At 45.5% G+C, this 13,423-nt stretch overlaps 1 protein-coding gene across 1 annotated transcript; it reads left to right on the top strand.

Annotated features, from left to right (window-relative positions):
• The first annotated feature begins 1,217 nt into the window (after positions 1-1,217).
• LOC142460994 (putative malate dehydrogenase 1B) lies at positions 1,218-2,649 on the top strand. The gene is made up of 2 exons (XM_075562684.1): positions 1,218-2,421; positions 2,567-2,649. Exons 1-2 carry the CDS (start codon positions 1,218-1,220, stop codon positions 2,647-2,649), a joined length of 1,287 nt encoding a protein of 428 aa, XP_075418799.1.
• Positions 2,650-13,423: the final 10,774 nt, after the last annotated feature.

Here is a 13,423-nt window from a genome sequence, read left to right as displayed (position 1 = left end):
TGGAATGCTTTCTGGATAAATGATTGAATGGGAAATTAATTTGCTCTCTAAACTTTTACTGAGGGCATAATAAAAATTTTTAAAGATTAGAAAAGATAAGGGCAGGTGGTTGTTTCCACGTATCCTGAAGATATAATAAAAAAGGGTCCATTTATTAGTATTGAGTCCAAAGAGATGCCTTTTTGAAGACCTTGGATGGTGGTGCAAATACATACCTGAAAAGTTGGAGGTGCAAGTCCATCACCCAAAGGTGCCTCAGAAGAAAGAACTGGCAAACTACTTCTGGGAGAAAAAAAACCCCACCCATTAAAAATCCAATCTCCTTGGACATTGGGCCTCCGCTCAAGTACTCCCTGAATGCAAGAATCCTTGGTTCTATTAAGCTAGCATTCCATGATTCTCACCTTCCCAACACAATCCCTGTTGACAAAGCAGATGCATAAGCAAATGTGGTGAAGAAAGCTGATGGTGCCCAGCTATCAAAAGATATAGTGCCTGGAGTCTTAAAGGCTTGAAGGTAAACAAGCCACCATCTCGCTCAGAAGCAACAAAGCCCACATGGAAGAAGCACACCAGCCTTTGTGATCACAAGGTGTCAATGGGATCAAGTATCAGGCATCAAAGAATAAAAAATCATATCATTGTGAATGAGGAGGAGTGCAGAGTGGAGACCCAAAGCCCATCTATAGGCAACTGGACATCCCCTTACAGAAGGGTCTCAGGGAGGATACGAGCCAATCAGGGTGCAGTTTAGGACCAATGAAACATACAACTTTCCTCTAGTTCTTTAATGCTTCCTCCCCACCCACTATCATGATCCTAATTCTACCTCGCAAATCTGGCTAGACCAGAGGGTGTACACTAGTACAGATAGGAACTGGAAACACAGGAAATCCAGGACAGATGAACCCCTCAGGACCAGTGGTGAGAGTGTTGATACCGGGAGGGTAGAGGGAAGGTAGGGTAGAAAGGGGGAACCAATTACAAGGATCTACATATAACCTCCTCCCTGGGGGACAGACAACAGAAAAGTGAGTGAAGGGAGACTTTGGAGAGTATAAGACAAGACAAAAAATAATAATTTATAAATTATCAAGGGTTCATGAGAGCAGGGGGAAAATGAGTAGCTGATACTAAGGGCTCAAGTAGAAAGCAAATGTTTTGAAAATGATGATGGCAACAAATGTACAAATATGCTTGACACAGTGCATGGATGGATGTCTGAAAAGAATAAGTGGAATCATACGAAATCCCCCATCATCTGGAGAGAGCTGTTGGACCGTGGCGGAAAGGGCATGCTTTTGGGCAGCTATAATGAGTTCCTGGAGCATGCTCAGCTTTACTATGGCGTCACCTCCAGCATGACAAGTAAGTTGATGCTAACCGTTGCTCAAGAAAACCTGGAGGCACAACTAGAACAAGAGCTCGAGAAAGAAACCCTCAACGAACTCATCACCCCCTTGCAGGTCTGGATCACCAGTGCATCTGCTCCTGCCTGCTACAGCCTCATTCCCTTACTGGCCAGCGGGGAGGTGTTTGGGACAGATACGGAGATAAGCTTAAGCCTCTTAGACACCAAGCAAGAAGCCTGCCTGGAAGCCGTGCTGATGCACAGCCAGGACCTGGCGGCGCCCCTGCTCCGGAGCATCGCCGTGTGCAGGCAGGTGGAGCAGGCCTTCCTCCAGGCCCACGTGGTCATCGTCCTGGACGACAGCTACGACAAGGAGGTGTTCGGCATAGAGGAGTGCACGCGGAGCAAGGTGCTGCTGTGCCGCCTCTATGGCTACCTGATCGAGAAAAACGCCCACCCGTCTGTCCGAGTGCTCGTGGAAGGGAAATCCTTTGTGAATCTGAAGGCGGCCTTGCTCATGAGATACGCCCCCAGCCTCGCACGCAACATCATCGCTGTGGCCATGGGGGTGGAAGGGCACGCCAGAGGTCTCCTGGCGAGAAAAATGAAAACCACTGCGCCAGCCATCAAAGATGTGATCATTTGGGGTAACATCGGTGGCAATAACTATGTGGACCTGAGGAAAGCCAAAGTGTTCGAATACAAGAGTGCTATCTGTGGACCACCTCACTACTACCGCCCCATTCTAAACCTGATCTTTGATAACGAGTGGATCAACAAAGAATTTGTTGCAACTCTCAAAAGCTTGTCCGACACGGGAAAACAATTGGGAAGCACCCTCGTTGCGCACAGTATCGCCACGACGTTGAGATACTGGTACCACGGCTCTCCGCCCGGGGAGATTGTGTCGGTAGGGGTCCAGAGTAAAGGCCAATTCGGAATTCCCCAGGGGCTTGTTTTCTCTATGCCTGTGAAATTTGAGAATGGCAGTTGGGTGGTCCTTACAGAGCTTGAAGATGTTGAAATAAGTGAAGAGATAATGGCCAGAATGAAAAACGATATAATTCAGGAAAAACTTGTTGCATTTGGAGACGTGGTTGATTATCAATCATATAGTTTGGGAACTGACTTGGCTGGACACTATGAACAGAATTTACCCATCAAAGAGGACAACCAAGACGATGAAAGCTCCACAGATGACCATAAACAGAAGTTACATTCTGATGTCGTCCAAAATGAAGAAAAAGATCAAGTTTTACCACACAACTCTGAAGTCAACCCCATGGAACAGTAGATGATCAAATTATATCCAATAGAAAGTGATTTGGTGGCATAACAAACAGAGGCCGGTCAGCATCTGTGCTTAGGGAAGAATAACTCAAGTCCTGGATAACAGGAAGTTGCCAATTAAGCAGCAGTGAAATCACAAATAAATTGTCAGAATTCAAAAAAAAAAAAAAAGAGTTGTAAGAGCCCCCAATAAAATGATTTTTTTTTAAAAAGAAAGAAATTTTTAAAAAGAAGAAAGTAAGTGTTCAGAAAATAATGATGGCAACATATGTACAAATCTGCTTGGTACAATTGATGCATAGATCATTATCAGAGCTGTAAGAGCCCCCAATAAAATAATCTTTTAATTAAAAAAATCCAATCTCTGATATTATATGAAAAGATAAGAACCCCAGATAAGTGAAGCGTTGCTAAAAGAGAACGAAGCAGGAGGCCTCTCATTCCCTGATCTCAACAGCTACTCCTCGGCAGCCACAGTAGTTTATAACAGCTGAAAGTCGCAGACATCACACAGATTCTAACTCAGAGCAACACTGTACGAGGGCAGAGAGGTGTCCTTATGGGTTCCCCAGACAGTACTGACACGGTGACAGATAAAGAAGCCAGGGAGCAGAAGCCAGGAGCAAAGCCATCCCCCAGCGGACAGCTGATCTCTGATCAAGGGCAGAAATACTTTAAATGGTGTCGGGATCCGCTCTTTAGCAAATGGAACTGGCAAAATCGGATAGCCATGTGCAGAATAATTAAGCAGAATATCTCACGCCGAATACAAATATATAAACCTAGAACTATAACTATCATCAAAAAATTAGGGACAAACATAGAGTTTCTGATACATGGCATAAAGACACAACTAAACATAAGCCAAAATACATAAAGACAAATCACGTAACAGGGACTGCCTAAAAATTGGAGATTTGTGTTCCTCGTCTTTCTCTTTTTCATTGGCCCTCTGCTCTAACAAGCACAATGTCTTGCCAACCTTGATTTTAAGGAGTATTCTGGCTCCTTAACCTGTGTGGAGATTTATGTTTATCAAAAGATTGAAAGGGGAACCGATGGACTAGGGAAAAGGTTTTGGCAATGACATATCAGACAAAAAAAAATATTCTCTATAATTTACCAAAAACTTCAACACCACAACACAGAAAAGTCAAATACTCCTATCTAAAATATAGGCACAGGATATGAACAGACCACCAAGGAAGACACTCAGGTGGCCAACACGCCTTAATGAAATGCTCAAGATAATCAGCCATTAAGGAGATACGAATCAAAGCAACAATGAGATATCATCTCAGCGTACCATTAATAGTAAAGCTTAAAACAACACGGGCTGCTAAGGGTGCAGAGAACCGGGCACCCTCGGAAACCGTTGTGGGACTGCAGCACAGTGCAACCAATGTGCAATGCAGAATGGCGCTTCCTGGAGGAGTTGGAATTAGAAGACCATGTGACCAGCAATCCCCTACCTGACCCATATGTGTATCCTGGAGAAATACGAGCCAGCCACAAAGATCTCCCTGCTCCCGTGTGTCCCCAGCAGCCCCATCCACACGAGTGAAAAGATGTGAACCGTGCCCACCAGAAACTGTACAACAACTGACTCAACTTTGCTTGCTGGGGAGTAAAGAAGGCTTGGAGAGTTTACTGATGAAGATCAAGGACAACATCGTCAGCATGGATTATCCCTCAGCACGAAAAAGCCATACTCCTCAGATCCAGACCAATAAACGTCACGATAAACAGAAAAGGTGGACGTGGTCAGGAATTCCTCTAGACTCGGATCCACAATCCGTGCCCGTGGAAACAGCCATCAGATCAGACACGTGGCACTGCGCAAACCTGCTGCAAAAGGACTCTCTGCTTATTTAGGTATGTATTTATTCATCTATTCATTTTGCAAACAATCTCTTTAAAGAGGTAAAAAGCAAACCTGTCACGCGGAGGACCAGGATGGCCCTGATACAATCCAGGGTATTTTCAAATGGCTCCCATGCATGAGCAAGCTAGACAATGAAAAAGGAAGGCCAAAGAAGAATTGGTAAATTTGAATTTTAATGTTGGCCGAGAAAATGAAATTTACCATGGCCGGCCAGGATAAATAAATCTCTCCCAGAAGAAGGAGAGCCAGAATGTTCCTTCACATCGAGACTGGAGTAGATACGGACTCACGATGAGCCACATGTGTCGGAGGAGAACTGTGCTTGAGTTTTCAACGGTTGACTTTTCTCAGAAGTAAACTTCCAGATCTTTCTTCCCAAGTGCCTCTAGGTAGACTCGAACCTCCAACTTGTCTGTTAGCAACTATAATTAGCTGTGTGCAATACCCAAGACTCTGTGTCCCATGCATCCATCTCTGTATCTTATGGGCAAAACAGAGAACTGTATTGTGAGTCAGTCTAATGGAGGTTCAACAAGGTGGGCATCTGCTCATGGTTCTTGTTAAATCGACTTTGTACTATTCATAAGGCAGAAATGCTTCATGCATGTATTTTAACCGGTAAAAATTATCCTTTATTTGGCCTTTGGAAAAACTATCCAAACAAAACGACAACAAAAGCTGAGCGTTCAAGAAAAAGGGTCCTCACCCAAACCCTCATTTGTTCTCCTTTTCCCAAGTACTCTGCCACACCCACTGCACAGCGAAGAAGGCAACCTACTGGGAGAAGGCCAATGAAATGAGGGCGGAAGTGATGCCAGCCAGGCCGTGCACCTCTCACGAGATCTCCCACCTGCGCTGTTAACTGAGCCAACCTGATCCAGCGGATCCTTCAGCTCTGAAGCCCTACAAGCTGGACCAGCCAAAGAGAGGTGTCTGGCTCCCGGGATGACTGTGAGCGGTAGGACCACATCTTCTCAGTCTGAACTGGACGGTGACTTGAGCAAGAAACAAACAAACAAAAAAAGCATCCCGGCCCCTTGGGGCTCTTTGCTCAAGCTGCTCACGAGAAAGTAAAAGGATCGTGTTTGAGAGATCAGGGAAGAACTAGGAAAAACAATCAGTAGAGTAGGCCAGTGCTCCTGGGCTGACTGCAGCCAGCTAGAGCCTGTGCGCGGGAAGTCATGCTTGAATGTGACGTGTATGGTTGCCTTCCGAGAGCGTGAAGGCCTCTGAAAGGGTAATTAATGCAGTGACTGTGAGCCGTAGGACCACATCTTCTCAGTCTGGACATTAATGGTACTTCATGGAAGGGGTAGGATGTGCTAAGGGTCAACCAAAGCGGAAGGGAGCACTGCAGACTGAGTAGCCACAAGGTTTCATCACAACAACAACAACAAGCCCACTGCCCTAGAGTCAATGCGGACTCACAGTGACCCAATAGGTCAAGGTAGACCTGCCCGTGTGTGTTTCTGAAACTCTAACTCTTTACGGGAGAAAACCCCCATCTTTTTCCCATGGAGCGGCTGGTGGTTTCAAACAGCTAACCTTGAAGTTAGCAGCCTACCATGTCACCATTGCATCCAGGGCAACTCAAAGAGGTGACAGGATGCAAACCACTTCTGAAGATTCGGTAAGAAAGAAGATGGCCCGCCAGCCAGAAGCACAAAGCGTTCAGAGGCCAAGAGAGTTTGGGAGGCAGGAGCAGTAGATGAGCAGTGGAAAGCAGGCTTAGCGGAGGCTCCGGGTCAGCTGTGAGGTTTATATGTCGACTAATGAACATGGGCTTGGTCTTCTATGATGTTCAGAGATCTGGTAGAGAGTCCCTTGGCCTAAGGATTGGGTTTACACAGCGTAAGTCCAGAAGTATTGTCACAAAAAGGACAAAACCTTTAATAAACAAAATAGCAAAATGTGAAGCTATTGTTCCTTGTCATATCCTGCATCGAGCTTATACTGAAGGCTGTATTTCCATCTTTATAACTCTTCCCCCACCCTTACCCCCCCCCCAAAAAAAATTCTAAGCTCCTTGATATATATATACCATGTCAAACCAGCAGTTTTCACATCCTGGAGAGATTCTGATTCTGGACCTTTTCAGTGTTCTTTAGATTTCAGGACCAAAAAGACGTTTGAAGGGGCAGAATCCGGGCTGCAAGGTGAATGGAGGAAGATTTCCTTGCAAAATTCACTCAGGCCAGCAAGCCCTTGCTCCCCGTGGCCCATGGAGAAGCGTACTGTCACCCTGGGAAACGTTCCTCTAGGCCCCTTTCCTGGCCTTTTTCTCCCCAGCGCAGTTCTCAACCCTCTTGCAACATCTTCCTAAGCCCTCTAGTTATCCGCGTCCTTAGAGAAAAATCCTCAAAACCAGTTACCATACCCATTTAAGTGACCTCTCCGCCTAGACTTTCACTGGCCCAGCTGATCCCTGCAGGAGCCACTGTTTTGGTTGGATGCTTTTGAATGCCCCCTAAGGAGACTGGGATAAATGGGTTATGGAGGGAACTTGTCTGCAGACACCCACAGATCACAGAGACGGGTTGAAAACATATTCTGTTCAGAATAAGCCCATGCAAGTGTGACCTGCAACCTCCGGTAGCAATACTTTTTGACTACATCTCATCAAGTGTTGCTCCTGAGCTGCACTAAAAACAAACAAACAAAAACTAAGTCTCTTTGCTAAGGCTAAGTCTCAGCCTTGTTACGAAAATGATTTTCTGTTCATTTTTTTAAATGGGCAGCCCCGGAAATTCCTTACAGAATAAACAAGATAAGGAAAGCTTATCTCCCATTTGCTTTAGGTCCTCAAATGCTTCACTTCCCTCAAAGCCCGCCCTGCATCTTTGATGTGAACTAGCCAGGACAGGAATGCCCCCGCTGCCCCAGGGAACTTGGGAGACCCCGCAGCTCTGTGTAGTCAGGGGTGGTCATTCCAAGCCGGCAGGCTTTGAGCTAAATAAACAACTCCACTAATGTTTCTTCAACCTTGTGATCCGATAGCGATCTCCCAATATCCTTTGCTAGAACATTTTTATTTCCCCACACAAAACTGAGTTGCTTAATTCCATACCTAAAGAGACACGTGTCTGTGTCTCCTTTTTTGTTTGTTTGTTTGTTTGTTTGTTTGTTTGTGGCAAAATGAGAGCGTGACAGCAAGTAGCCACAACTTCTGACTTGCACTCTGCTACCTTTTCAGCACTTTATTGAAGACCCACTGTGTGCCAAGAGCTAAGCTAAACCAAAGAGGACTCAATAAGCTGGCAGATAATGAGGAAGACCAGAAAATAAATAAACACTTTCCTATTGAACCAACTTCAATAACATGCTGGCTCTGCCAAGGAGTTTTGAAATAGAAGCTTCCTACTTAGAAGGGATAAAGGCTAAAATAAAATATCTAGACTAGGCATATATGTAGAGATGAGTTTATTAGGGTTTTTACCAGGAGTGGGTGTGAGGGAGGGGGCAAGGGGGACTCAGTGCTTAGGGCACCCTGAGCTTCTGGTAAGGGGGATGGGACATTGTGGAAACATAGCATAGTGCTTGATGGCTGAATCAGCCCGGTGAACATAACATCACTGAATTGTACGTGTGAAGGTTGTTGATATTGTGAATGTTCTAAGCATCTATATTAACCACAATTAGAAAACAGAAGAGGGGCTGAGGACATTCAGAACAAAGAAACACCAGGCAGCAGCCCCAAACCCAGAGTTCAACAACCTGCAAGTGAAGTGAAGTGACAGGCTGGTGGAAAGTTAGGGGAGCAGAGGAGACAGAGCTCAGGTGCATTTGTGAGGGTGTGGTGTCTGAGGTTCATCACTCAGCCTGTGACCTAGCACTTCATGCCTTGAGTCCCTAAAGGTCCTCAGCAGGAGGGTGACATTGTCCTAGTTACATAATCTAGTGTCAACTTGAGGCGATTACGAGGGAAGGGGTGGAGCTTAGCCTGTCAATCAGCTTGATGACCTCATTTGGAGGTGCTAAGGCAGTGGTTCTCAACCTTCCTAATCCCACAACCCTTTAATACAGTTCCTCATGTTGTGGTGATCCCCCAACCATAAAATGATTTTTGTTGCTACTTCATAACTGTAATTTTGCTACTGCTAGGAATCGTCATGTAAATATCTGATAGGCAGGATGTATTTTCATTGTTACAAATTGAACATAATTAAAGCATAGTGATTTATCACAAAACAATATGTAGTGATAGATTGTGAGGTATTTATTTCTAATTACAAATAAATGAAATGTTGTCTTGAAGCATGGTGTAGCATGGGTAACAGTCTTTGTGCTGGTACTCATATGTGGGCGTATCTGCATGTGGGAAGACCTGCCTGGAGACGGATAGAGGAGCGGTGTCTCGGTTCCTAAGACCATCAGAAATATGTGTTTTCTGATGGTCTTAGGCAACCCCTGTGAAAGGGCCATTCAACCCTCAAAGGGGTCACAACCCACAGGTTGAGAACCACTGTGCTAAGGAGATAAATAGCACATTGGAGGCTAGATACTCCCTCTCCCTGGGAGACATTCCTATTGACAAGACACATGAAGCTACACTGATAGAGCCAGAGCCTTGAAGCTGGAAGAGCCACGTGGAGACCCACGCCAGAGCTGAGATACTTCCAATACCACGGGACCCACCCACTGGCCGGCGATCTTCCTGCATTCAAAGTCATTTCATGTGTTGTGTGAATCTGAAGAGGAATTTAGACTGGTACCAGACATATTCGCTAATATTGGACTTGTGGACTTGATCTAGACTGGGCTGGGATATTTTCTTAATATACAATTACTCTTTGATGTAAAATTCTTTCTTAGACAAATATGAGTGTCTATGAATTTGTTTCTCTATTGAACCCAGACTAACACAGACATGATAGGAAATCTCTTCTATAAAGGCCACTCTCCTACTGAGAGGAGAAATAGAAGTGAGACAGTCATCCAAGGAGGCTACTGCAAGACCCCAGGGAGGCGTGTTGACGCAGGTGTGTGGTAGTTACCTCATCTGGTGTCAATTTATGGATTAAGAGTGTAGGGGTGGAGTCTAGGCTGTCAATCTGGAGATAGCCAATGAGACTTCTGTGGGCCTGGCCTTCTCCTGAGAATTCTGGGAAATCTGGTACTCCCTCCTTAGAGGCAGAAGACACCTTTTTCTCTCTGCGACTCCCTGGGAGACATTGCAGAAGACAAGCCCCATGGACGCAACCAGACCTCAGAAGCCAGAGAAGCCACAGAGAGACCCCTGCCAGCGCTGAGATGTTTCCACTGACACTGGATCCAAAGACTTCCTACCCACTGGCCTCTGATCTTCTGGATTCGGCATCATTGCATGTGTTTCGTGAGTCTGAAGAGGACTTTATAGATTGATATCAGAAATATGGACTAATATCAGACTTATGGACCTGATCTGGACTGGGCTGGGATGTTTTCTCAATGTTCAGTTGCTCTTGTATATAATAAATCTCTTTCTTATACACATATGTGTGTCCATGGATTTGTTGCTATAGTCTACCCAGACTAACACAGCAGGTTAGAAAGAGAAGAGGTATGTGTGGTACGTGTTCTTTGCATGAACCATTGGGAGCCCAGCATCCAAGAAAACTGAATCCCAGCTCAGGAGGTACAGGGGACCCAGACTAGTCAGCTGGCCAATGTTTCCAGAAGAAAGCAGGCCTGAAGTGCCCAGGTTCTCATTTGGGCACTTCCTAGGAGCCACACAGAGGGATGGGAGTAGAAAGAGTCTGAGCCAGGGAGGGGAGGGATGTTGGTCAGCCTTGGGACCCAAGGAACAAGAAGTAACAGCCACCAACTTTCTGCTCTTGGATGAAAATTACTTCTGCATGGAAGACGCACACCAGCCTGTGCGATCACGAGGTGTTGAAGGGATCAGGTATCAGGCATCATCAGAACAAAAAATCTTACCATAGTGAATGAAGTGGCGAGTGTGGAGTGAAGACCCAAAGCCCATTTGTAGGCCACTGGACACCCCCTTACAGAAGGGTCTTGGGGAGGAGCAAGCCAGTCAGGGTGCAATGTAGCAACGATGAAAAATACAACTTTCCTCTAGTTCCTAAATGCTTCCTCTTCCCCCCCCCCGCCCCCCCCCCAACTATCATGATCCCAATTCTACGTGTCTGGCTAGACCAGAGGATTTACACTAGTACAGATAGGAACTGGACACACAGGGAATCCAGGACAGATGATCCCTTCAGGGCCAGTAGTGTGAGTGGCGATACTGGGAGGGTAGAGGGAGGGTGGGTTGGAAAGAGGGAACAGATTACAAGGACCTACATGTGACCTCCTCCCTGGGGGGACGGACAACAGAAAAGTGGGAGAAGGGAGATGTAGGAGAGGGCAAAATGTGACAAAATAATAATTTATAAGTTATCAAGGGTTCATGAGGGAGGGGGGAGCGAGGAGGGAGAAGAAAAGGGGAGGACCTGATGCCAGGGGCTTAAGAGGAGAGCAAATGTTTTGAGAACGATGAGGGCAATGAATGTACAGATGTGCTTTATACAATTGATGTATGTATGGATTGTGATAAGAGTTGTATGAGCCCCTAATAAAATGATTTAAAAAAAACAAGAAAAATTGCTTCTGGACTATTATGAACTTCACTTGTGAAGGATGATAATTAACTTAATAAGCCTTCTTTCAGAGACAATAAGGTGACATTAGGCCCAATTCACAATCCCAAAAGAGCCCAGGAAGCACAAGGGCTCTTGGTCTGGCAGGGGACCACAAGTTGTCAATAACTGCTATAGCAACCAAGACAGCTGGCACATTCACTTTGACAGCCATTGTAGGAGAGTCCCTGTCGCTCCCCTTTTTCCAGCCCCTCTCTCTCGGCCATCCTTTCACCACCAGCCCTGGCAGGAGAGAGAACTATGAGGAATAGGCAGGTGTTGAACCAGCCACTCCCTTCATCCCTCTTGAGAATCAGGCCTGGACTTACCTTTCCTGCATCAAAGCTGCCCTCCTATGACCCCCAACCCTGTCCCAGGCCCTTTCCTTAGCCTTAGCAGTGAGCACACAGCAAGGGAGAAGAAGCATTCTCAGCTGAGAGGCCTGATTCTTGCTGTGATTGTCCCATCAGGCCAAAGAGCTCAGTGCCCTGAAAGTCCAGTCAAGGGAGTGAATGGTCACAGAGCTAAATGTCTTTACTTCTACGCTCCATGGAATTTTCTTCCATGAGTCATGCATATAGCAAGGAAACTGCTGAGCACATTTGCTGTTAATGAGTGATTCATCAAAACCAATCACCATGACAGCCCTCCTGATCTGTAAAGGATTTCCCTCTTGGGACGGGATGTTGCTGTTAGATTCTTACAGCAAACTCAGTAGCCCTACGGGTAACCAATTAAGGTGCTCAGAGCGTGGATCTAAATGTCTAATTGTCCAAGGTTGCTGTCTGGCCTGAGTGACATTGAGCAAATTATTCCAAGATTTCCCATCTGCAAAAATGGGGGTTATGAGGATTCCTGGGGCCCAGCCATGCAGACCATTGGAATGGCACCTGGCACTAGTCAGCTGCTCTCCTCCAAGACCTAACTCCCGTGACCTTCTCCCAGAAATCGTCCCTAGTTTCCAACTTCAAGCTTTTATAGCACTTGCCTTGGATCTCCCCTTTAGCTCTTCTACACTGTGGGGAATCATCTGACTGCTCAGCTCCCTCTCACCCACTCTTTGCTTCCCCTTTCCCTCTTGCCCGGCCCCCTGCCTCTTCTGCCCTGACTCTAATAATTCCCAGTAGTTCAGAATTTCCCCCAGTGCAGACTTTCTGGATTTAGTCCCTTGCCCTGCTGACACTCTGCTTAACTCCTGCACCACAGCTTCATGCTTCCAACAGTCATGCTCATGACCAAATATTATAAAGTAAGCACGTAGCTTTCTCTAAAACTTCCAGATTGCCTTTGAAAGCAGACATGCTTGCTAAAAGAAGCCTGGATGGAGGAGCATCAAATGAGACTGACCTCCATATCTCCAGGGTTAGAATCGTTCCTTTGATGAAACACGAAGCCTTTAACTCCTATAACCCTGAATTTTAAGCTCTTAACTGCTCGCTGTGATAGAAAGTCACACATTCAAAGTAGAACAATTTTTCTCCGTGACCTTCACTGCATTTTTACAAGAATCAAATGAGAAATGTTGTGATTTTTTAAGAGATTTCATCTTTGCCCTCCAGAAGGTCTAAAGTCCTTAATTAAAAGGGTTTCACAAATATTTACAAAATCTAAGGACCTCAAAGAGTAGATGGCAGTGTGTACTTTTTTTGCCATCAGCCTACCCAAGAGCCTCTGTGTCAGCACTGCCATCTCAATGTGGTGACAAGTTTTCTATTAAAAGATGAAAGTCGTAGTTCATAGCCTAGTGGAGCAATAAAGCAAATACTTAACCGCACATCAAGGCCAAGGTCAACTTCCTCCGTAAGATGTGTAGAAAAATAATCTCCTTGGTAACTTACCTAAAACGGATTGGTTTGTGTAGTTTTGACCCACCATGTAAGTGTTGTAGGCACAAGTCAGCTTATTGATAAGAGCTCGTGAAGACACATCCTACCTGCAAAGAGGCACCAGGAAGACTGCGCACTGATTTCTCAGCAGAAAGCAGGCAGGCAAAACAAAAAGCAATGGGATATTTTTTAAACCCTGAAAGAAAATAATTGCCAACCAAGAATCCTACAGGCAGCAAAATTGTTTTTCAAATACAACGGTGAAACGAGGAAATTCCCTAAAGACAGGAATTAAAGGAATTTGTAAAATCTAGGCGAACCTTATAAGAAATAGTAAAGGAAGTGCTTCCAACCGAAAGTCAGCAACACCAGGCAACAGTCTGAGACCAAGACACATGATGATACCGTCCAGCTATCAAGCCAGACACTGAGACTAAGACACATGATGATA

The sequence above is a fragment of the Tenrec ecaudatus genome, chromosome 11 (assembly GCF_050624435.1).
Source record: "Tenrec ecaudatus isolate mTenEca1 chromosome 11, mTenEca1.hap1, whole genome shotgun sequence".
Classification (NCBI taxonomy): domain Eukaryota; kingdom Metazoa; phylum Chordata; class Mammalia; order Afrosoricida; family Tenrecidae; genus Tenrec; species Tenrec ecaudatus.
Note: the sequence above shows the minus strand (reverse complement) of the source record. Positions and strands in the feature narration are given on the sequence as shown.

Excerpts from the sequence above, each read along its gene's own strand:
- LOC142460994 (XM_075562684.1), top strand. The coding sequence starts at position 1,218 with ATGTCTGAAAAGAATAAGTGGAATCATACGAAATCCCCCATCATCTGG. Across the intron at positions 2,422-2,566 it reads GAAAAACGATATAATTCAGG|ACATTCTGATGTCGTCCAAA; the intron begins AAAAACTTGTTG and ends TAAACAGAAGTT.